This window comes from Chiloscyllium plagiosum, chromosome 21 (assembly GCF_004010195.1).
Source record: "Chiloscyllium plagiosum isolate BGI_BamShark_2017 chromosome 21, ASM401019v2, whole genome shotgun sequence".
NCBI lineage: Eukaryota > Metazoa > Chordata > Chondrichthyes > Orectolobiformes > Hemiscylliidae > Chiloscyllium > Chiloscyllium plagiosum.
The window spans coordinates 53,990,546-54,015,183 of NC_057730.1; the positions used below are offsets into that span (position 1 = coordinate 53,990,546).

The 24,638-nt window shown below is 40.5% G+C and overlaps 1 protein-coding gene across 1 annotated transcript in view; it reads right to left on the reverse strand.

Annotated features, from left to right (window-relative positions):
* snx29 (sorting nexin 29) overlaps positions 1–24,638 on the reverse strand; it is a 495,640-nt gene that overhangs the window by 176,736 nt on the left and 294,266 nt on the right. The window contains exon 15 of the mRNA XM_043711094.1: positions 14,894–15,010. Coding sequence (XP_043567029.1) covers positions 14,894–15,010 — 117 coding nt within the window. The remainder of the gene's footprint in view (positions 1–14,893; positions 15,011–24,638) is intronic.

Below are 24,638 nucleotides of genomic sequence, written 5' to 3' on the forward strand. Positions count from 1 at the left end.
AATCTAATCTTTATTCAGGCTCTGGTCAAGAATAAGGAGACATATATTAGGTATAGACAGCATGGATCCAGTAAATCGCTTGAAGAGTATAGGGATATACGGGCATTCTTAAGAGGTAAATCTGGATAGCAAAAATGAAACATGCAATGGCCTTGGCACACAAGGTTAAGGATATTCCAAAGAGATTCTACAAGTACATTAAGAGCAAAAGAGCAACTAGGGAGAGAATAGCCCGCTCCCTTAAAGATCAAAGGAGGTGGGAGAGATACTAAACAAATATTTTGCATCAACTTTTAGCAAGGAGACGATGAAACTAGGGGAAATAAATATTGATGTCTTGAAAACAGCCCATGTTGCAGAAGAGGAAGTCTGGAGGTCTTAAAAAACATAAAGGTAGATAAATCTCCGGGACCTGATCAAGTGTATTCCAGGTTGTTGCGGTAAATTAAGGATGAAATTGTAAAACCCCTAGCAAAAATATCTGTATTGTCTACAGCTACGGTTGAGGTGTTGGGAGGACTGGAGGGTGGCTAACGTCGTGTCTTTGTTCAAAAAAAGTTGTAAGGAGAAGACTGGAAACTATAGACCTGTCAATCTGACATCAGTGGTGGGTAAATGTTTTGGAGAGGATTCTGAGAGATAGGATTTACATGCATTTGGAGAGGTAAGGACTGATTAGGAATAATTAGCTTGGTTTTGAGCATGGGAACAACAAAATCATGTCTCATAAATTTGATTGAGTTTTTTGAGGATGACGAGGACAGATTGATGAGGACAGAGCAGTAGACATTGTCTACTTGGACTTCAGTAAAGCCTTTGACAGGGTTCCACACGGTAGGCTGATTAGTACAGTTAGCTCACATGGGATTCAGGGAGAGCTTACCAATTGGATACAAAATTGGCTTGACAGTAGGAGACAGAGGGTATTAGTAGGGGGGTGCTTTTTGGACTGGAGGCCTGCAACCAGTGATGTTCTGGAGGGGTTGGCGCCATGTCCACTTTTGTTTGTCATTTATATAAATTATCAGGATAAAAATTCAGGAGGCATGGTTAACAAGTTTGCGGATGACACCAAAATTTTTGGTATAGTCTACAGTAAAGAAGATTATCTAAGATTACCAACGGATCTTGATCAATTGGCTAATGGGCTGACGAGTAGCAAGTAGAGTTTAATTTTGGATAAATATGAGGTATTGTATTTTGGTAAAACAAACAAGGGCAGGACTTATACAGTTAATAGTGCTGTCAAACAGACAGATCTAGGGGTACAGGTACATAGTTCTTTGAAAGTTGTGTCACAGGTAGATAGGGTAATTAGGAAGGCATTTAGCACATTTGCCTCCAGTTTTCAGTCTATTGAGTATAAGAGTTGGGATGTCATGCTGAGGTTGTACAGGACATTGGTGAGGCCACTTTTGGAGTATTGTGTGCAGTTCTGGTCGCCCTGCTATTGGAAGCATATTGTTAAACTTAAAAAGGTTCAGAAAAGATGATAAACTGAAATTGCAAGCATCAGAAGGTCGGAGTCATGATTGTGAATTAGCAGAGTTGTTCTGCAAAGCAGTATTTTTTTTTAAATGAGACAAAATGCTTTTGAAGTCCAAGCCATCAAATTCAGGACAGAAACTATTGGCAGTAGGAGCACTGAGAAATAACATGTCCCATAAATTAACAATTTGTTCATAAGTTAACTCTGTTGCCATCATACGTATTTGTCTTAATATACTATGGGAAAAAATACAATTGTACTCTGAGCCAATTTTCTTTGAAATTGTATAATAAACAAGAACACTACATCAATCATCACAGCTATTAAGTATACCATATCATAGGATATGAAAAATGATGCACAGCTTTGAGTAAAAAAAAATAAATCAAGCTAATCTGAATGCATAAAAAACCTTGATCATAATCCAAAACTGTCTAGTGAGATAGTATTGAAAAGGATTTAAGATTCAATTAGATTTCACAGTGCATATTAGCAAATGCACAAATCCAAACCTCACCTTGAATATGCATAGCAGAGTTTTATATCAATTTAAATAACCTTTTAAGCTTTTGTGGTGTTGTGAGTTATTTTTACAGTTCAAAGAGTGCACACTTTGCAAAGCAAAGCATTAAATGGGACACATCAAAATGTTGTTATAACTCTATATATGAGCCTACTTAAATGAGCAGAGAAAACCATAGGCCCTTTCCTATTACAGACAAATTGCATCAAGATGCAAAGAGTACATCAGTGCATGTACAAATAATAATTAGTTGTAATTTAATTTTGGTATTGATCATTCAAGGCACATCTGAAATATGACCAATGATTAGAAGAGGACTGAAATACAATGAAAAACCAAAACACAGATCAAAAAATGGTTGAAAAAATAAACTCAAACAAAACCAAACATTAATAGAGTAATAAAACAATCATACTATGGGTTCTGCACTATACAAACACTTGTATCATAAATCATTCAGGGGGATGCACACTCAGTCCTTGTCTGTAAGCCTGTCAAATTAATTATGCATTTGTATTTTCTATGTTAAAGCTGATTTTCAGTTCCTGTCTGAATATACTAACACAGATGTTAACCCAGTTAAAATGAACTTATTAGGCCAGTTTTCTTTTGTCATTGATGAATAAGAAATGCTTGTCATTTATCGCAGTTTGACTCACTCATGGACTTTCAGGGGATTTTTACAGTAATCCTACAGTTAAAATTCCAACCCCAACCCCAGAACCTAGAATTCTGTGAACATAACCCTGTAGTGGAATCCATAGTTTCAATGCTCATATTTTTTGAGATAGATCCTAATTGTGAAGGGGAACCAAAAATAGAAACTGAGAAAGGAAACTCTCTCTGGCTTTCTGTGAAAACTGAGGCTGAAACAGAGTGGAAACTAAAACTTCTGAGAAGACTGAAACAGGTTGGAACAAAAAAAGTACAGTCATCCAAACCCAATGAACAATTGTTCCAATGCAGTACAGGCAGACTGGAGATGACAGTCCTGATCCGAAAGCTGAGGCAAAGTGGATTATCCACTCTTCATTTCTAGTTGAAGATGGACACTACTTCAGCCTTACCTTTTGCACTGCTGTGACAAACTCACTGAGGACAGAGATACTTGCAGTGCTTCCAGTGGTTATTTAATTATCCACCACCATTCAGAACTGGATGTGACAGGTGAGCAGAACTTGGATCTGATCTGTTGGTTGTGGAATTGCTTAAAAGATTTACTTGATATGTCAGTAGCCCTGCAATGTAGCTTTATCAGCTCGACACTCCATTCTTCTGCTGTTCCTGGCATGCTCTCCTGGACTCTTCACTGAACCACTATTTTCTTCCCACTTGATGTAAATAGTAGAGTGGGTGATATGCCAGGCCACGAAGTTACAGCTGTGGTTGAAGACAATTGATCAACTGCTTACAGTGCCAGATGAATGCCCAGTTTAATTGGGAGACCTGTTTGATATCTGTCCTATTTACCACAATACAATGGCTGCATCTTCAAGATGGGACTTTGCCTCCACAGTTACTGTGCAATGGCCACTATCATGGATAAGTGCATCTACAACAGGTAGATTCATGGGGATGAGGTCAAGTATGTTTTTCCCTCTCGTTGGTTCCCTCAACAGCTGCAACAAACCCAATCTAGCAGCTATGGCCTTGAGCACACAACGAGCACTGGTCATAGTAGTGCCAACAATCCACTCGTGGTGATGGATATTAAAGTCTTTGAAGAGAAAATGAGGTCTGCAGATGCTGGAGATCAGAGATGGAAATGTGTTGCTGGAGAAGCGTAGCAGGTCAGGCAGCATCTAGGGAACAGGAGAATCGACGTTTCGGGCATTAGCCCTTCTTCAGGAATGAGGAAAGTTTGTCCAGCAGGCTAAGATAAAAGATAGGGAGGAGGGACTTGGGGGAGGGGCGTCGGAAATGTGATAGGTGGAAAAAGGTCAAGGTGAGGGTGATAGGACAGATTGGGGTGGGGGCGGAGAGGTCGGGAAGAAGATCGGGAGGCGGTGCTGAATTTGATGGATTTGACTGAGACAGGCTAGGGGGAGGGGAAATGAGGAAACTGGATATTAAAGTCCTCGATCCAGAAAGTATTTTGCATCCTTGCCAACATCAGTGCTTCCTCCAAGTTCAACTTGGGGAAATATAGATTCATCAGGTGAAGAGAATACTAGGTGGTAATCTGCAGGAGGTTTCCTTGCCCATGATCAAATACCATGAACCTTCATGGGGTTCGAAGTCAATGTTGAGGACTCCCAGAGTAATTCATTTTTGGTGTACACCATTGTGCCGACACCTCTGGTGGGACTGCTTTGGATGTGATGGTGGAGTCTAGAACATTGCTGCAGCTCTCACATCAAGACAGTATTTGGTGAATCTATGCCATCAGACCATCACAAGTTGAGTGCTGAAGACCATTGCCATTTATGATGAAAACAGTGTGCGAGAAACCAGGGTTTTGTTGGCTGGGGATCAAGTTTGTTCCTTCAAGAAGGATGACCAAAGAAAACTGGGTTCTGAAGGATCTTGTGACAGATTGCTGTGCCAATTCTATCAGAGCTGTTTCTGCAATTTAATGAGTAATTTGAGATTTACAATTGATCACAATTAGCCTTTTAATTTGTAATTAACTAATGTTGATTATAAGTTTAAGACTATAGGGGATTAGCTATATTTGATTAATTTTTACTGAAAACAATGAATGCCGGGGATCACTGCAGGTCAGACAGCATCCTTGGAGAAAGAGCAAGCTAACATTTCGAGTCTAGATGACTCTTCGGTTTGATGCGTGTACATTGCAAAGTTCTTTTGTTTAAGGTGTTAAATCCCGTGGCTTCATTCCTTCAGTAAATGACTGGGATTTTAGGTTTCTTTTTGAAAAACAAAAAATTATAATCTCAATTGTGAGCATAACAATAGAGCAAGCCATGATTTAGAGATGCCGGTATTGGACTGGGGTATATAAAGTTAAAAATCACACAACACCAGGTTATAGTCCAACAGATTTATCTGGAAGCACTAGCTTTCGGAGCACTGCTCCTTCAGCAGGTAGTTGTAGAGTATAAGGTCATAAGACACAGAATTTATAGCAAAAGTTTACAGTGTGACACAACTGAAATTATATATTGAAAAAGACTTGGATTGTTTGTTAAGTCTCTCATCTTTTAGAATGACCATGTTGGTTTCAGTTCTTTCACATTTAAAAGTAACATTCTCAAGTGAACTTTAACAATAGGTGTCATGTTGGCCCACTGAAGGTTGAGGTGCCGCCAGCAGGAGAGATTCCTGGTTAGACACATGATGGAAAAAGCCTAGAGTCAATCACTTTCAGACTTTAATATTTGTGAATGTTGCCACAGCTGCCTGTGAATAATGCACCACCACGACATGGGAACCATTACTGAACGACATGAATGTTTTCAGCTGATCTATGACTCATAATTGGAAGTGTCACAGACTCTACTTTTCTAAAATCTAAAGGAGCTAAATATTGCTGAAGAAAGCGAAGGAACTCTTTTCACATTGACTGGTAAGACAATATCAGAACAATCTTAAATTCAAACAATGTTTCACAGTCATTTTCCATTTGTTTGCATGGACACAAGGTGATAATGCAAATTATGTTGAAAAGGGAAAGTTGCCATGGTCTGGAGGACAATTTCATTAAATACAGACTTGTCAGTTTAACTGGAGGATCACCATCCCACACAAGAAGACCAGTTATGAAGTTGAATCCTACCTGGAAACCTCAACCAATATGGGAATTCAATCTTTTCAGAGAATCCCTACAGTGTGGAAACAGGGATTTCGCCCAACAAGTTCACACCAACCCTCTGAAATGTAACCGACTCAGACCCATTCCCTTACCCTATTACACTACATTTACCCCAACTAACTGACACATCCCTGACCACTACAGGCAATTTAGCATGGCCAATTCACCTGACCTGCACATCTTTGGACTGTGGGAGGAATCTGGAGCATCCAGAGGAAACCAATGCAGAGATTCTGCAAACTCCACACAGACAGTCACCCAAGGCTGGAATCGCACCCAGGTCCCTGACACTGTAAGGTAGCAGTGTTAACCACTGCGTCACTGTGTCATCCAAATCTTTATTGCTGCCATCACTCTTCATCACAAGCCTGCTACTCAGCCATCTGAGCTAACTGAACCCAAACTTCAACACTACGTCACTTAACAGTTGACCTGGGTCTTACTTTCCTCAAATATATCATAGAACATAGAACAGTACAGCACTGTACTGGCCCCTCAGCCCAAGATGCTGTGCCAGCATTTTATCCTACTCTAAAATCAAACTAACCTAAATACCCTTCATTGTACTAACTTCCATGTGCCAATCCAAGAATTGCTTAAATGTCCTTAATGTATCTGACTTTACTATCATCGCCGGCAGTGCATTCCATACACCCACCACTCTCTCTGTAAAGAACCTGCATCTGACATCTCCCCAAAACCTTTCATCTAAAAATTATGCCCCCTCGTGATAGACATTTCCACCCCGGGAAAAAGTCTCTGGCTATTCACTCTGTCTTTGCTTCTCAACATCGTGTACACCTCTATCAAGTCACCTCTCACTCTTCTTTGCTCAAAAAGAAACGCCCTACTCCCTCAATCTTTCTTCATAAGACACACAGTCCAGTCCATGCAGCATCCTGGTAAATCTTCTCTGCACCCTTTCTAAAGCTTTCACATCTTTCCTATAATGAGGCGATCAAAACTGAACACAATATTCCAAATGTGGTCTAACCAGGGCTCTACAGAGCTGCAGCATAACCTCGCGGCTCTTAAACTCAATCCCCCCTGCTAATGAAAGCCAACACAGCATACGCCTTCTTAACAACGCTATCAACTTGGGTGGCAACTTTGAGGGATCTATGGACATGGACCCCAAGATCCTTCTGTTCCTCCACACTGCCAAGTGTCCTGTCTTTAATCCTGCATTCAAATTCGACCTTCCAAAGTGAATGATCCATTGAAACAGTCTACTGTTCTTCCAACAGTCCAAATGTTAAATATACGTTTATATTAAAAATATCTGTAACAGTGGAATACCATTTTTGAACAATTCACAATAAAAATCTTCTCAACTCTGTTTCTCAGAAGTTCTGCACTTTCTAGATTAAAATATATCCACGGTTACACATTGATAATACTGAATGAAATGTTTTACATTTGTACTTTTGTAGTTTGCATATAAATTCCATTTCTATACTGCTTAGTTTACTTCAACTAAGGTTTTTACCTATTGTTGCCATACCCATTTTAATTATGCCGGATCTACCACACAGTAACAAGCTGCTTGGTTTAACTGGTTTATGTTGTTGTCTATATGCCATACGAGTCTCCTTCCATTCTCCTTCCATATCACTCTGTTCTTTATTTCCTTCATTAACATACCCAGCCTCCCCTTCAGGATGTCAATGTTATCTGCTTTAAACACTCCAAATGCCTGTGCTCTCCGCATTTGGTCACAAATCAAGTCTTCCTTATGGTCAAAGGTATACATGAGAGCATTCAGATATTTGTTTTTTTAATTCATTCATGGGACATGTTCATGATTGGCTAGCCAATGTTTATTGTCCAGCCCTAGTCATCCTTGAGGTGGTGGTGGTGGTGAGCTGCCTTTCAGAAACACTGCAGTCCACATGCTATAAGTTCATCCACAATGCCCTTAGGGAGAGAATTCCATGAAATCTTTCCTCAGATATTCTGCTAAAACCAGATATTAACTCCACATGCAATGTAATCATTGACTTATACAGTACAGAACAGGCCTTTGAATCCAACGAGTCTGTACTGCTGAAAATCAACCAGAGTTTATCGAGCACTCTTCGTAGCTAAAATGCTTCACCCCAGACAAAATCCACTTTGCACCCCCTGCAGTGTAATCACATCCTTCCTATAGTGTGAAGAGCAGTACTGCACTCAGTACTCCACCTGCAGCCTAACCAACGTTCTGCACAGCCTCAACATAACCTCCCTGCTCTTATAATCTATACCAGGACTGATAAAAGTAAGTGTCCCTTATGTCTTCTTAACCACCATATTAACCTGTCCTGTGCTTTCAAGGGTCTCTGGACAAGCATCCTAAGATCCCTCTGTTTGTCTGAGCTTCCTGGTGTCTTGTCATTCGTTGAGTACTCCTTTATTTTGTACTTCTTCTTGAGTGCATCACCTCACATTTATCAGGGCTAAATTTCATCTGCAACTGATCTGTCCATCTAACCAATCTATATATTTGTCTGTAGACAAACACTTTCCACTTCACTGTCAACCATCTAACCAATCTTTATATCATCTGCAAATTTATTTATCATCGCTCTCACATTCTCACCTTCATTGTTTATGAATATTACAACTAATAAGGGACCTATCACTGATTCCTGTAGTACGTTACGGCAAACTGGGTTTGGAGGTTATCAGCCACCATGCCTTGCATTGATGTTTACCACAGAAGCAGAGGCAGACAGCTTGTCATGGTTCAGAACACAAAAAGAAGTAAGGTAAATTTCAGACAAGCATGTTTACAACATGTTTAAAGTATTATAGTTCAACTGTCACATAATAATTAAAAAAAAGATTAATACTGCTAATACTCCCAACCAATTTGCAGTGTGGTTCAGGGTTCAAGAAAGGGTCTGCTGAAGTGATAAAACTTAAAAGAGAGGGATAACACATCTCAATAAATCCCAAGGACTTGACTGCAGGAGTGCCAAAACAGATAAAATCAGGTTATGTGTTTTTAAAACATACATTTTGTTTTACTGCAAAATTGGATGGCTGTCATTCTGCATCATTTGCATCAGTTGCAAAATATAAATGTTAGCAGTGTGACAACTCCTTTCAGATTTTCCAATCTTTATTTTGCAAATCCTAACAAAATCATCTTTAATCATTTCTTTGCCAGTGCTTTGGAACACCATAAGACCATAAGACATAGGAGTGGAAGTAAGGCCATTCGGCCCATCGAGTCCACTCCGCCATTCAATCATGGCTGATGCGCATTTCAGCTCCACTTACCAGCGTTCTCCCCGTAGCCCTTAATTCCTCTAGACAACAAGAATCTATCAATCTCGGCCTTGAAGACATTTAGCGTCCCGGCTTCCACTGCACTCCGTGGCAATGAATTCCACAGGCCCACCACTCTCTGGCTGAAGAAATGTCTCCGCATTTCTGTTCTGAAATGACCCCCTCTAATTCTAAGGCTGTGTCCACGGGTCCTAGTCTCCTCGTTTAACGGAAATAATTTCCTAGCATCCACCTTTTCCAAGCCATGTATTATTTTGTACGTCTCTATTAAGTCTCCCCTTAATCTTCTAAACTCCAACAAATACAATCCCAGTATCCTCAGCCGTTCCTCATATGTTAAAGAATCGAACACGGGTCCCTGGCGCTGTGAGGCAGTGGTGCTAACCACTGAGCCACCATGCCGCCCCATTCATGATCTTCCTGATTTTCTAAACGTTTAAGATCACCCCTCAGCTTCTGATACTTAAGGAGAAAATAGCCGCAGACTGTTCGGCCTCCCCCTATAGCTCAAACCATCCAACCCTGGCAACATCCTTATAAATTTAAATTCCATCAGCCATTTCCTGGACCACTCTTCCAAACTGTCTAGATCCTTCTGTAGCCTCACCACTTCCTCAGTACTACATGCCTGTACACCTAACTTCGTATCATAGGCAAACTTTGCTAGAATGCCCCCGGTTCCCTCATCCAAATCATTAATATATTATGCGAACAGCTGTGGCCCCAGCACCGGACCCTGCGGGACACCGCTCGTCACCGGCTGCCATTCTGACAAAGAACCTTTTATTCCAACTCTCTGCCTTCTGTTAGACAGCCAATCCTCAATCCATCCCAGCAGCTCACCTCGAACACCATGGGCCCTCACCTTGCTCAGCAGCCTCCCGTGTGGCACCTTATCAAAGGCCTTTTGAAAGTCTAGATAGACCACATCCACTGGGTTTCCCTGGTCTAACCTACTTGTTACCTCTTCAAAAAATTCCAACAGGTTTGTCAGGCATGACCTCCCTTTACTAAATCCATGTTGACTTGTTCTAATCAGACTCTGCTCTTCCAAGAATTTAGAAACCTCATCCTTAATGATGGATTCTAGAATTTTACCAACAACCGAGGTTAAGCTGATTGGCCTATAATTTTCCATCTTTTGCCTTGATCCTTTCTTGAACAAGGGGGTTACAACAGCCATCTTCCAATCATCCGGGACCTTTCCTGACTCCAGTGACTCTTGAAAGATCTCAACCAATGCCTCTCTCAGAACTCTAGGGTGTATCCCATCGGGGCCAGGAGATTTATCAAATTTAAGATTTTTTAACTTTTCTAGCACTATCTCTTTCGTAATGGCAACCATACTCAACTCAGCCCCGTGACACCCTTTAATTTTTGGGATATTGCTCATGTCTTCCACTGTGAAAACTGACGCAAAGTACTTGTTAAGTTCTCCTGCTATTTCCTTATCTCCCATCACTAGGCTTCCTGCATCAGTTTGAAGTGGCCCAATGTCTACTTTTGCCTGTCGTTTGACACATCTTCTTGCTGATTTAATTCCAATATTCAGGTAACCTTCCACATCCAAAGTAGAATAAATTTACAAGCGAAAAAAACATGCTGTTAGGCTTTGAAAAAAGATCACATTAGACTATAATACTGTTAAAATGAAATCAGATAGATCGATGTCACAGATGAAGACATAGAGTCATAACCTTAGCTAAAGAAGAAAGGATGGCATAACGCATAATAAACAAAGTTGAAGCAGTCAGATGTCACCAACATAACATAAATAACTGGCAATCTTACATAATTCCAAACGTTTAATACCTGACAGACACTTCATAATGCAAACAGATTCACTGAAATCCCATGATGTTGCTGCAACTCTGAAAACCAATATAACAACAGTATCTTCTCAGAACCATTGCCAATAAATTATTTATCACATTCGTTTATCTGAAACATAAATATATTGCAACTTTTTGTAACTGTGAAGCTATAAAAAACAGGAGTCAGTTCCCAAACTGACTCCCCAACTCAGTGGAGTGAGTAATTATGTTCCAACTCTAACGCCGTAGTGGATGTAACTCCAGTGATATAGGATTTAACACCATCAGCATCTTGCCATACATGTAAGGTGAATAACATGCAGGATAGAGCAGCGCCATGTGGGGCAATTTTGCTGAAAACTGAAGAGACTATTCAATGTAACCCTTGTAATACCTCCAGAGCCATCAACTCCTCAGATACTGAAGCTGTGAAATGCAACAAGATCTGGACAATATTCAGGCTTGAGCTGACAAGTGCTAAATAACATGCGCGCCACACAAATGCCAGGCGATGACCATTACCAATAACAAACGATCTAAACATTGCGCTTGATATTCAATGGTGTCACCATCACTGAATTTCCCCACTATCAACATCCTTGGGGTTATCATTGACCAGAAACTCAACTGGACTCACCACATAAACACAATAGCTACAAAGAGCAAGTCAGAGGCTAGGAATGCTGCAGCAAATAACTCACCTCTGACTCCCCAAAACCTGTCCATCATCGACAAGGTACAAGTCAGGAGTGTGATGAAATGAGTGCAAGTGCCTGGATGAGTGCAGCCCCAACAACATTCAAAAAGCTTGACACCATCCAGGAAAAAGCAGCAGGCCTCATTGGCACCACATCCACAAGCATCCACTCCTTCCACCACCACCGTTCAGTAGCAACAGTGTGTACTATCTACAAACGCACTGCAGAAATTCACCAAATATCCTCAGAAAACACCTTCCAAACCCAAGACCACTTCCATCTAGAAGGACAAGGGCAGCAGATACATGGGAACACCACCACCTTCAAGTTCACCTCCAAGTCACTCATCATCCTGACCTGGAAATGTATCTCTGTTCCTTCAGTGTCACTGGGTCAAAATCCAGGAATTCCCTCTTTAATGGCATTGTGAGTCATCCCACAGCAGATGGACTGCAACAGTTCGAGAAGGCAACTCATCACCACTTTCTCAAGGATGGCAATAAATGCTGGCCAGCCAGCTGCGCCCACATCCCATAAATGAAATAAAAAATTAATGATCCTTCAACTAAGGGAACAGTTGCTTTCTATCCATCCTGTCCATGCCCCTCATAATTTTATACACCTCTATCATGCCCCATCTCAGCCTTATCTGCTCCAAAGAAAACAATCAAAGTTTTGCACAACTCTAACATAACCTCCCTACTCTGAAAGTCCACGCCATGATTTATAAAGGCAAGTGTCCTCTATGAGAAGTTGAGAATGTCGTGGTGGAAAAGCACAGCAGGTCAGGCAGCTTCCTTACTCTATTAACTTTCCAATGCCTTCAGGGATCTGTGGACAGTATCCCATGATCCCTCAATTCCTCTGAGCTTCCCAGTGTCCTGCCATTCACGGACATATCCTTGGCATGTGTCCTAGTGCTTGAAACACAAAAGGTTAGTATGGAGGTACAGCAAGCAACTAAGAAAGCTAATAGCATGTTATGATTTATTGGAAGGAGAATTAAATACACAACTGGAGAGGTTTTTCTTCAGTTATACAGTATTCTGGTGAGAATCGAACCAGAGTATTCTTCTCAGAATTGGTCACCTTATTTAAGGATGGATACACATGCATCAGAGGCAACTCAGAGAAGGCTTACCAGACTAATAAATGGAATGGGTGAGTTGTTCTTGGAGGAAAGGGCTGAACAGGCTCTGCTTGTTTCTGCTGGAGTTTGACATGTAAGCAGTGACTCAACGAAACATACAAGACCCTGAGGAATCCTCACAGGGTAAATGTATAAAGGGCAAATGTAGAGAGGATGTTTATGATTATGGGAGAATCTATATCTAAAGGTTACTCTTTGACAACAAGGGGTTGCCTTTTTAGCACAGGCATGAAGCAATTTTCTTTTCTAAGACAATGGCAAGAGTCTTTGGAACTCCATTCCTAAAAAGGCAGTGTAGGCAAACCCTTTGAAAATTTTAAAGCAGAGTTGGATAAGCAAGAAGGTGAAGATTACCAGGGACCATGGGAATATGTATTTGAGGTTACACTCAAATTAGCTACAATCTTATTAAATGATAGCCCAGACTTATGAAACTGGATGGTCTCCCCCCTGCCCCTTGTTTGTAAATTTGTATACAAATTTCATGTAGCTGGTAATGGATTCAATTATGTTGAAAATAGTTTTAATCAGAGTCATAGAGGTGTACAGTATGGAAAGAGACAAGAAACAAAGAAAATCTACAGCACAGAACAGACCCTTTGGCCCTCCAAGCCTGAGCCGATCCAAATCCACTGTCTAACCCTATCGCCCAATTCCTAAGCATTTGTATCCCTCTGCTCCCCACCTACTCACGCATCTGTCCAGATGCACCTTAAATGAATCTACCATGCCTGCCTCTACCCTTCAGTCCAACCCATCCATGCTGACCAGATATCCCAACCCAATCTAGTCCCACCTGCCAGCACCCAGCCCATATCCCTCTAAACCCTTCCTATTCCTGTACCCATCCAGATGCCTTTGAAATGTTGCAATTGTACTAGCCTCCACCATTTCCTCTGGCAGCTCATTCCATACATGCACAACACTCTGTGTGAAAAAGTTGCCCCTTAGGTCTCTTTTATATTTTTCCTCTCTCACTTTAAGCCTATGCCCTCTCGTTCTGGACTCCCCCATCCCAGGGAAAAGACTTTCTCTATTTATCCTATCCATGTCCCTCATTATTTTATAAACCTCTATAAGGTCACCTCTCAGCATCCAACACTCCAAGGAAAACAGCCCCAACCTGTTCAACCTCTCCCTATAGCTCAAATCCTACAACCCTGGCAACATCCTTGTAAATCTTTTCTGAACTCTTTCAAGTTTCACTACATCCTTCAGATAGAAAGAAGATAAGAACTGCTTGCAATATTCCAACAGTGGCCTAACCAACATCCTGTACAGCCACAACATGACCTCCCAACTCCTGTACTCAATACTCTGACCAATAAAGGAAAGCATACCAAACACCTTCTTCACTATCCTATCTACCTGCGACTCCACTTTCAAGGAGCTATGAACCTGCACGCCAAGGTCTCTTTGTTCAGCAACATTCCCCAGGACCTTGCCATTAAGTATAAGTCCTGCTAAGATTTGCCTTTCCAAAATGCAGCACCACACATTTATCTAAATTAAATTCCATCTGCCACTTCTTAGCCCATTGGTCCATCTGATCAAGATCATGTTGTATTCTGAGGTAACCTTCTTCGCTGTCCACTGCACCTCCAATTTTGGTGTCATCTGCAAACTTACTAACTATACCTCTTATGCTCTCATCTAAATAATTTATATAAATTATGAAAATTAGTGGACCCAGCACCAATCTTCTTGAATTAAATTTTACATGAATGCATTGGAATGTAAATTATTTTAATTTGTTTGTTTTAAAGCATATCTTGTAACTTGCCTTTATCTAATTATGCCTTCGCAGAACAACAAACTCGATTTGATTATAAAATCATTGCACACTCCATAGGAAAGCTCTTCATTCTCACTCCTCAAAAACCTCTTCTCCAAATGTTCCCAAGATTCGAAACGGTTACATTTTTAATCTATTTCTTTCCAAATGTTGTAAACAGCAAACAACAGATTTTTTTCTACCAGTTTTCAAATAGAACTTCTGAAATGTTCTGGCATTCTGTCCCTACTTTATTAGCTTCATAACTTTATCCAAATACATTTTTTTCTGTTGCTACGTCCATGTACTTTGTACACATACAATAATCATCCACTTGAAATGTACAGTTCACAATTATCCACTATCTCCAAACTGAGTATATAAAACTACTTACCGGCCCTCGTAAATCAATGAGTTCCTGCCTCATCTGTGAGATAAGGGCCTCCTTAGCCATCAGTAATCTGTGTAGTCTTTCATTGAATTCTATGAGTTCACCATGCATCTCTGCCACCTACAAACAAAGGATGCAGAAAATTAGAAATAAAATGCAGCCCACAGGGTTCAAACTCAATTATTTAGATTTCAAACACGCTGTGCCTAATAAAGAAGTCACCAAAATAAGGATTTTAAAGCAACTACAATTGCCAATTTAAAGTTCTACAAAAAAAATCTGAAATGTCCACCAAGTACTTCAGTTAAAACTGGAGAAGTTGTTCTTCTTGGGGAATAGTAAGTTGAAAGAAGACTTGATAGAAGTATTCAAAACTGAGAGGGTCTTAGGACAGAGTGTACAGGAAGAAACGGTTCCCTTTGGTACGAGGATTGGGAATCCCAGGGCACAGTTGAAAGGTAATTGGAAACAAGAAGAAAAGCTTATTTTACGCAGCCAGTTATTAAGGTCTGTGAAGTCTGAGTTTGTCTTGGAGCCAGGGCAGGTTCGATTGAAGAATTCAACAGAGAATTGGATCATTATCTGAGAAAAAACTGTGCAGGGCTACCAAGAAAGTGACACTGGCTGAATTTCTCCTGCAGAGGGCTAGCATGGAAACAACGATCTGAATAGCCTCCTTCTGTGCTGCAACCATTCTATGAAGTATATGTGAAGATGCAGGGGAACATCATTTCAGTTAAAATCCATGCCATTCACCATAAAGTAAAGTGCTTCATGATACTCATGATGCATTCCACAAAAAAGCCAGTACTTTGAGCAATGCAATGAGTTCAATAGCTGACTCAATTGGCAGATGGGTATCTTTTAGAAACTCATTATATTTTACATTCTTGTGTTATGCATATTGTAACATATTAACAAACATTCCTCATTATGGCCCTCACATCAGTTTGACTATGATATTACCTTAAAGTACGTGAATAGTGTTTTAATATTTTATAGCATGGTTTCCAGCTACACCACTAAATCTTCTACTGTTCATTGACGCCATGGTCTTACACCCACTGCTAGAAAGACAGAATCCACTGATCTCCATCACAAACTATGTTCCCTCATTACTAACGTAATATCTCTCCCACATAACTGTCAGATGTTGAGCCAGACTGCTCACAATCATGATGTCATATCTGACTCTGTTCTTCATATTATTCATATTCACATGATCACTAGAGACAAAGTTATACAGCATGGACACAGACCCTTTGGTCCAACTCATCCCTGCCACTTAGACATCCCAATCTGACCTAGTCCCATTTGCCAACTTTTGGCCTATATTCCTCTAAACCTTGCGTATTCATATACCCACCCCGATGACTTTTAAATGCTGGAACTGAACCCACCTCCACCACTTCCTCTGGCAGCTTGTTCCATACATGCACTACCCTCTATGTGAAAAAGTTACCCCTCAGGAAAGATTTTAAATCTTTCCCTTCCCACCTTAAACCTATATTCCCTCTAGTTTTGGACTCCCCACTCTAAGAAAAAGACCTTGACTACACATGTTATCCATGCCCCTCATGATTTTATAAACCTCTATAAAGTCACCCCTCAGGCTTTGGTGATCCAGTTAAAAAGCCCGAGCCTATTCAGTCTCTCCCTTTAAGTTAAACTCTCCAGTCCTGGAAACACCATTGTAAATCTCTTCTGTACCCCCTCAAATTTAACAACATCACTCCTATTGAAGGGCAAGTAGAATGATATACGCATTCTAAAAGTGGCCTCACCAATGTCTTGTACAGCTGCAACAGATCAAAGACAAAGCAATAAATTGTTTTAAGAGTCTAAGGTTAAAAGAACCTTATATGAAGAGTCTCCTCATTCCTCTAAACAGTAAAGCATTTCACATTTCTCACTGACATTGATACCATTGGCTACTCACAGAATCACAGGAATGATTACATTTGACCCATCATCTCTCTGCTGGCTCTCCTCCAATAATTTTGTCCAACTATCACAACTATGATGAATACATTTTAAGTACAGTTCTAATTTAGTATCATTTTTCAAATGTTCCAACTATTTAAGAATAATATACAATTTACAAAAAAAAATCATGGAGGCTTGTTTGCAAAAATCCAAGCCACAGTCCCAAATAGTTGGTCAGTGCTTTCCAGTGGAATTTCGATTATCTACCAGTCTTTACTTTCTTCCATGTGAAAGCTCCTCTTCATTTTGATGGATTTTTGAGATTCTATCCTTTATAACTGGATCAATAAGTAAAACACTAATCTTCTAAATAAAGATGATTCATTCTCTCCCAATTTTCTGAGATAACATAGTGCAATACTAATCGGTCAGAATTTACTGAAGTAATGATAAGGCTAATGGTGCTCCCTAGGATTAATGGATAAATAGTGTACCAACTTCAGCCTCGGAACAAATGTACTGTTAAATATGAATATCCAAAAGTTACTGTCCAAGTTAGATTTGCAAAAGTGGCATTTTGCAATCTGCCTCAGTCTTGCACTGAACATTATGAATTTACTATATTGCACAATAGATACAAAATAAACTTGTTGCATATATTTAAATATAATATTACCACAATATGATTTTATATTCATACATATTCATGGGATGTGGACATGTTGGTTGGGCATTTATTGCCTATCCAAGGGCAGATAAGAGTCAACCACATTTGAGTAAGGACATTTTATTTTCCTAAAAGGGCTTCAATGGAGAGATACATTTTTATGACAATTAACAATGGTTACATGGTCACCATTAATCTAACATTTTAATTCCCGTTGGGGATAGATCATAAATGCTAGCCCAGCCAATGATTATTTCATTATATTAATCTCATTAATGAAAAATAAAACAAATTATTGTTGCAATAGCATGTCACCAGTACTTTGAAAATGTACATGGACCAAACTGATGCAGAAAATATGCACAAAATATTGCAACATCTTGAAGAGGAGCTCCACTATTGAGATGTTAAGAGAGCATTACATTGAGGGTACAATCTTAAAACTCTGACTTCAGGATAAAAATCAGATACCGAATGACCATAATGCAGGTTTAGAGTCACAGAGATATACAGCACGGAAACAGATCCTTCGATCCAACTCAACCAGATATCCTAAATTAGTCAAGTCCTGTTTGCCGGCACTTGGTCCATAGCCCTTTCAACCCTTCCTATTCATATACCCATTATTCTGGTTAAGTGTTTTATCACGTCACAATCAATATACAGTATAAATTGATTTAACATAGTGGTCACTGCATTTGTAGTAGTTCACTGTTTCTGAATGCGCTATGTAAGGGGTTTCGGCAGACTGAATATGTGGAATTGGTGGATAGATGCATTAAAAACCACAACATGCTATTGTCTTTGGGACAGAACAATTATTGTCATTTACCAGCAACACCCAGAAGAGCCGACAAAAAGATCTTCCAGTCTTAAATCTTGACTGCCTCCAAGAAATCATGTCAGCAGTCAATGGCACACAAACCACATAAAAGCAATTGGCAAAGAAGTGTTTGAATAAGGAAAACTCTAGGGCCTCATTTACTTTTAAATGACACATCAATTTCACTTTAGAATTCAAAATCTTTGAGTTTACCAGCTGTAAAAACTGCTAGTTATATTGGAGATGAATTCCAGAGCCAACAGTCTGCAATATCACAGCTGATGCTGTCCAGACCAGTATTGAGGCCCATATGTATGTGCTAATGAAGGGACTGCTGTTCAGTAAAATCCACTTTGACTGTCAGAATTTTAATTGATTGAATCTCCCACCGTAAGGTCCTGTAGAAACACGGTTGTATATTAGAGTCATAGAGATGGACAGCATGGAAACAGACCCTTCGGTCCAACCCCGTGAAAGAATTTATTTTCTTTGAGAAGTATGGGTCATACATCTCCAGACTATTTTGGAGTAGACATGGTATTTTCAAACCTTGGCAGGACCTTGTGCCTCTCCAGTGACAGATTTTCTAGTAGCTGCAGCATTCAGTCAGGGCAGAGAATGGCAGAATTTTCATGATCCACCTACCTGTAACTTGATTAGATCAACCCATGATACCCATCCACACTCATCTATGGCTCCTTATAACTTGCATGTCTCCTTACAGCCTCTCTGCCTACATTGCCACGCTGACATATTCATAACCTCAATCTAATCCTTTAATTACCTCTTTGAACTTGTCAATCAAACTGTGAACTTAGGATTCCTTCATGAAATATGAAGTTGATGAGACATCTCAATGACACAGATAAGCTTAAAAGTACTGGATATTTATCATGAGAAGGACCGTGGGTGACCTTCACATATTGCTGTCTACTGAGCTCTTAACTGGCCAATTAACGCTGATTGTTGCAGGCTGACCCTTTCTGCAAAGTTTGGTGATATTTTTAGGCAAGTATGTAAGTAGATACAACACTAGCTTCCTGTGGACTCTTCCCTTCTCAAAGCTCACTTCCTTGACAAAGTGAATTACATGAACCTTATCTCAAGGTAGGAAGGCAAACTAGCTCAACTTTATTCGATCTTGAAATTAAATAGACAAGTTGATGTGTAACAGCTGCAGAAATTAACACTCCTAACATCTCCAGTGAGTTGAAATGTAAGGCCTAGATTTTCGCTGAGATTCAGAGGACTTTTAAAAATGGCAGAGGGAACTGGATTCAGAGCACTCACCCCATATTGACAGATCCCACCTTTGCTGGTAAAGGATAGGGGTGAGGTTCAGTCCTGAGCTCAAACATACCCCATTTCTTCTGTAGCAAGAACCTTAAAACTGTTTGCAAGTCAAGAATTATTTAAGCAGAGCTAAATGCACTTGAAGAATGGATAAGATCTGTAAAACTGACAAGTAATGATGCTATATAAATTTCCAGTCCTTTTAAACTTGCCTGTGTCATTGAGTTGCCTCATCAACTTATTATTTCAAGAGGGAATCTTAAATTCACAATTTACTGACAGCTCAAAGAGATCACTAAAGGATTAGATTACATGAGGTTATGAATATGTCAGCATGCCAATGTAGGCACAGGGGCTATAAGGGGTCATGCAAATTACAAGAAGCCGTAGACAGGTGCAGATGGGTATCATGGGTTGACATTAAGTTGGCATTAGGGCACTGAAGTGACATGGGACATGGGTGGTGGGGTGAGGGCATATATGGAGTGAGGGCCTAAAATTGAACAAAACAACTAAAACAAACGCCGAGGCCTCCTCCAATCTGCATTCAGGGGTGAAGCTTAACTCTATCCTGCAACAGCTCCCTCAGAATGGAAATCCCACCATTCACAGAATACAGAACATAGAAAAGTACAGCACAGAAAAGGCCCTTTGGCCCACCATGTTGTGCGGAGGATTAATCCTAATGTAAAATAAAATAATTTAACCTACGCACCTCTCAATTCCCTGCTATCAATGTGCATGTCCAGCAGTAGCTTACATGTCCCTAATGTCTCTGCTTCCACCACCACAGCTGGCAACGCATTCCATGCATTCACAACTCTCTGCGTAAAGAACCTTCCTCTGACGTCCCCTTTCTCCTAATATCTTAAAACTATGACCCCTCGTGCCAGTCAATCATGCCCTGGGGAAAAGTCTCTGGCTATTGACTCTTTCCTTGCCTCTCATTATCTTGTACACCTCTAAACTGCTGGAGTGAGAACAGCAATCGCTCCATCCCTGGATGGTCTCAAACCATCAACCTTTCGATTAACAGCGAACACCCTGACCAATTGCACCACAGACACAGACACTCATTCAGAGGAGTTTCTCCTGAGGCAGCTGTGGCAAGTTGGGAATATTCCCAACTCACACTGTCTGCCTTGGAAGCAAAACCATGGCCAAACAATCTAACTACCATCAGTGCAGCTGCTCAAAAGGTTGTTTACATGTGTGACCATCATATAGCTTCTTCCCTGTAAAACAACTTTCCCCACACTTTGAGCAACCAAGCCCAGCATGGACTGATGTCAGCAGAGTTCAAAGCAGGTCAGAAGAGCACCCATTCTCCATCCCACCTCCATTCCTCCATTTTAGCCTAAATTAAAGACATAGTCCCAAAACGTACATGTACAACTGCATAGTTTAAAAAATGATTCCAAAACCCTTTCCATTCCACATTCTTACAAAATGTTACATTTGTAACTGTATATTCAGATCAATTATTTTTGATGGCTTCTCTACTCAGTTTGCCTCAAGGTTAGAAATAACAAGTGGTCTACTTTCAAATTTGTCTGCTGCTCTGTAGTCATATAGTGGAAGATACTTAGATTGCTGTCACCAGTTGTCTGAGTCGAATGGCTGAGCAGCCAAATATATTAAAAGTTTATTCAAACTCGGAGACAGTTGTGATAGAACATGGTGACCTTATTGTACTAATAAACCACTGTAATCCATTGGGTCTTAAATATTATTCCAGGCAATCGAGGAAATTGAGTTGGGGAAAACAATTACCCTAACCATTCCTGAGGAGAAAACAAAAATAACATTGTTGCTGTCCTCTCATTTCAACTAATTACATGGTTTATGTTTGAAAAATGTGCCATTTTCCAAGTGTAATTAAATACTACCTGCTTCATATTAATGTCACATCTCCATAACTCAGAAATACTATTGCAATCATGTTGATTCAGAAATTTAGAAATCTGAAGTGCAAAGGGACTTGGGAATTCTAGCTCAGGTTTCTCTTTAGGTAAACTTGCAGGTTGAGTCAGTGGTTAGGAAGACAAATACAATGTTGGCATTCATCTCAAGAAGACTAGAATATAAAAGAACAAATGCACTTCTGAGGCTTTATAAGGCTCTAGTCAGACCACATTTAGAATACTGTGAGCAATTTTGGGCCCATACTTCAGGAAGGATGCACTGGCCCTGGAGTGGGTCCAGAGGAGGTTCACAGAATGATCCCAGGAATGAAAGATGCAACATATGTGGAAAGTTTGAGGACTCTGGGACTATACTCGATGGAGTTTAGAAGGATGAGGGAGGATTTTGTTGAAACTTACAGAATGCTGAATGGCCTAGACCGAGTGGACATTGGGAAGATGTTTCCATTGGTAGAAGAGACTAGGACTCAAGGGCACAGCCTTAGAATAAAGGGAAGACATTTTAGAATGGAGATATGGAGAAACCTCTTCAGTCAGAGAGTGGTGAATCTGTGGAATTCATTAGCACAGAAGGCTATGGAGGCCAGGTCATTCAGTATATTTAAGAAATATAGATAGGCTCTTGTTTGTCAAGGAGATCAAAGGTTACAGGGATAAAGCAGAAGAATGGGATTAAGAAACTTATCAGCTAAGATTGGATGACAGAGCAGAATAGATGGACAGGATGGCCTAATTTCTGCTCTTATGACTTATGGAAATACAGCTCAGAAGTATCCAGAGCAACGATATAAAATAAAGGGTACAGTTCCAAAGGAAGTTCGAGAGCAGGAAGAACTGGGGACATATGCAAATGAAACATAGAGAGTAGCAGGACAGATTATTAGCATGGTTAATAAAGAAAATGGAATGCCAGGCTTATCAACAGAGGGGTAGAGTGCAAAAGCAATGAGGTTATATTAAACGTTATCATTATCTGAGAAGTGGGGGTGCCAGTGTTGGACTGGAGTGGACAAAGTTAAAAATCACACAACACCAGGTTATAGTTCAACCTGTTGAACTATAACTTGATGTTGTGTGATTTTTAATATTATCTGAGAAGGAAATGTTTGCAGGGCTAATTGGAAAAGGCAGGGAATGGCTGTTGTGAATCACTCCTCCAAGGTGCCAGCAGGCTGAATGGCCTCCACCAATGCTATAACCATTCTGTGATTCTATATAGCCAAACAATTGAGAGCAAATCAAGGGTGTTGTTACTTAAATAGTGCAGTGGGCATCATGCTCAGTTCTGGTCAATCAGAATTCAATTCATATGAAAAGTCGCCTGTTCAGTTTCCTGGCCATAGCATCAGTATTGGGTTATGTGGGATTATATGGGGTTGCAATTCTCTGACTAAAATCTCAATTTTCATGGGCATTCATCTATTAAAGTGATGTAGAGATGGTACACAACACTGACTATGTCCCTAACCCCATGTATTTTGCTCAAGTCCCCACTTTCTAGAGGCTATATATCTGCAAGACCATAGAGAGAATAACAGCTGTTTCCATTGCTCCATATACAAGCATACAAGTTACTCTGCCATTTAAAAAAAATTACAATTGCATTTCCATAGAAATCCACAGAATCCGTATAAGGTGGAAACAGGCCATTCAGCCAACAAGTCTACACTGATGATCTGAACAGCATCCCACCAACAGACCCAACCCCTCCAACAACCCTGCATATCCCGTAGCTAACGCACGTGACCTGCATACTATGGGTAATTTGGCATGGCCAATCCATCTAACTAGCACATTTTTGGACTGTCAGAGGAAACCGGAGCACCTGGCAGAAACCCACACAGACACGGCGAGATTGTGCAAACCACACAGACCAAGGCGAGAATTGAACCCAGATCCCTGGCACTGTATGGTATCAGTGCTAACCACTGAGCCACCATGACACCATTACTTCCCATTCCAACCTATCCCTGACAACCTTCCACCATTTTTGATTACACAAACACGCATGATACACCAGTGATAGTGCAACACACCTCAAAGTCATCTACAAGGAAAAGACAAATAGTTAAATGCCTTACAAGACCTAAAGAGACCACAGAACTGTCATGCAAAGTGCTACGTTTGTGTCAAGAGTCAGGTAATAGAGAGGTTTGATGCAAGTGCAAAGAACAAAGAAAATTACAGCACAGGAATAGGCCCTTCAGCCCTCCAGGTCTGCACCGATCCAGATCCTCTATTTAAACTTGTCGCCTATCTTCTAAGAATCTGTACCCCTCTGCTCTCCGCCCATTCATGTATCTGTCTAGACACATCTTAAATGACGCTATTGTGCCCACCTCCACCACCTTTGCTTGCAACGTATTCCAGGCACCCACTGCCCTCTGCATAAAGAACTTTCCACACAAATGCCCTTAGGCATTTTCCCTCTCATCTTGAACTCATGATCCCTAGTAATTGAGTCCCCCACTCTGGGAAAAAGCTTCTTGCTATTTACCCTGTCTATACCTCTCATGATTTTGTAGACCTCAATCAGGTCGCCACTCAACCTCTGTTTTTCTAATGAAAATAATCCTAATCTACTCAACCTCTCTTCATAGCTAGTGTCCTCCATACCAGGCAACATCCTGGTGAACCTCCTCTGCACCCTCTCCAAGCATCGACACCCTTTTGGTAATGTCACTGACCAGAACTGTACTTCAATATTTATTCCAAATGTGACCAAACCAAAGTCCTATAGAACTGTAATATGGCCTGGCAACTCTTGTATTTAATACCCGGTCCAATGAAGGAAAACATGTCGTATGCCTTCTTGACCACTCTATCAACGTGCGTAGCCACCTTCAGGGTACAATGGACCCAAACACCCAGACCTCTCTGTACATCAATTTTCACAGGGCTTTTCCATTTACTGTATAGTTCCCTCTTGAATTGGCTCTTCCAAAATACAGCACTTTGCATTTGTACAGATTGAACTCCATCTGCCATTTCTCTGTCCAACTCTCTAATCGACCTATATTCTGCTGCATTCTCCAACAGTCCTCTTCACTACCTGCTAGTCCACCAATCGAGTGGCTCCACTCTTTCAAAATGACTTTTAATGTTTGTGTTGTC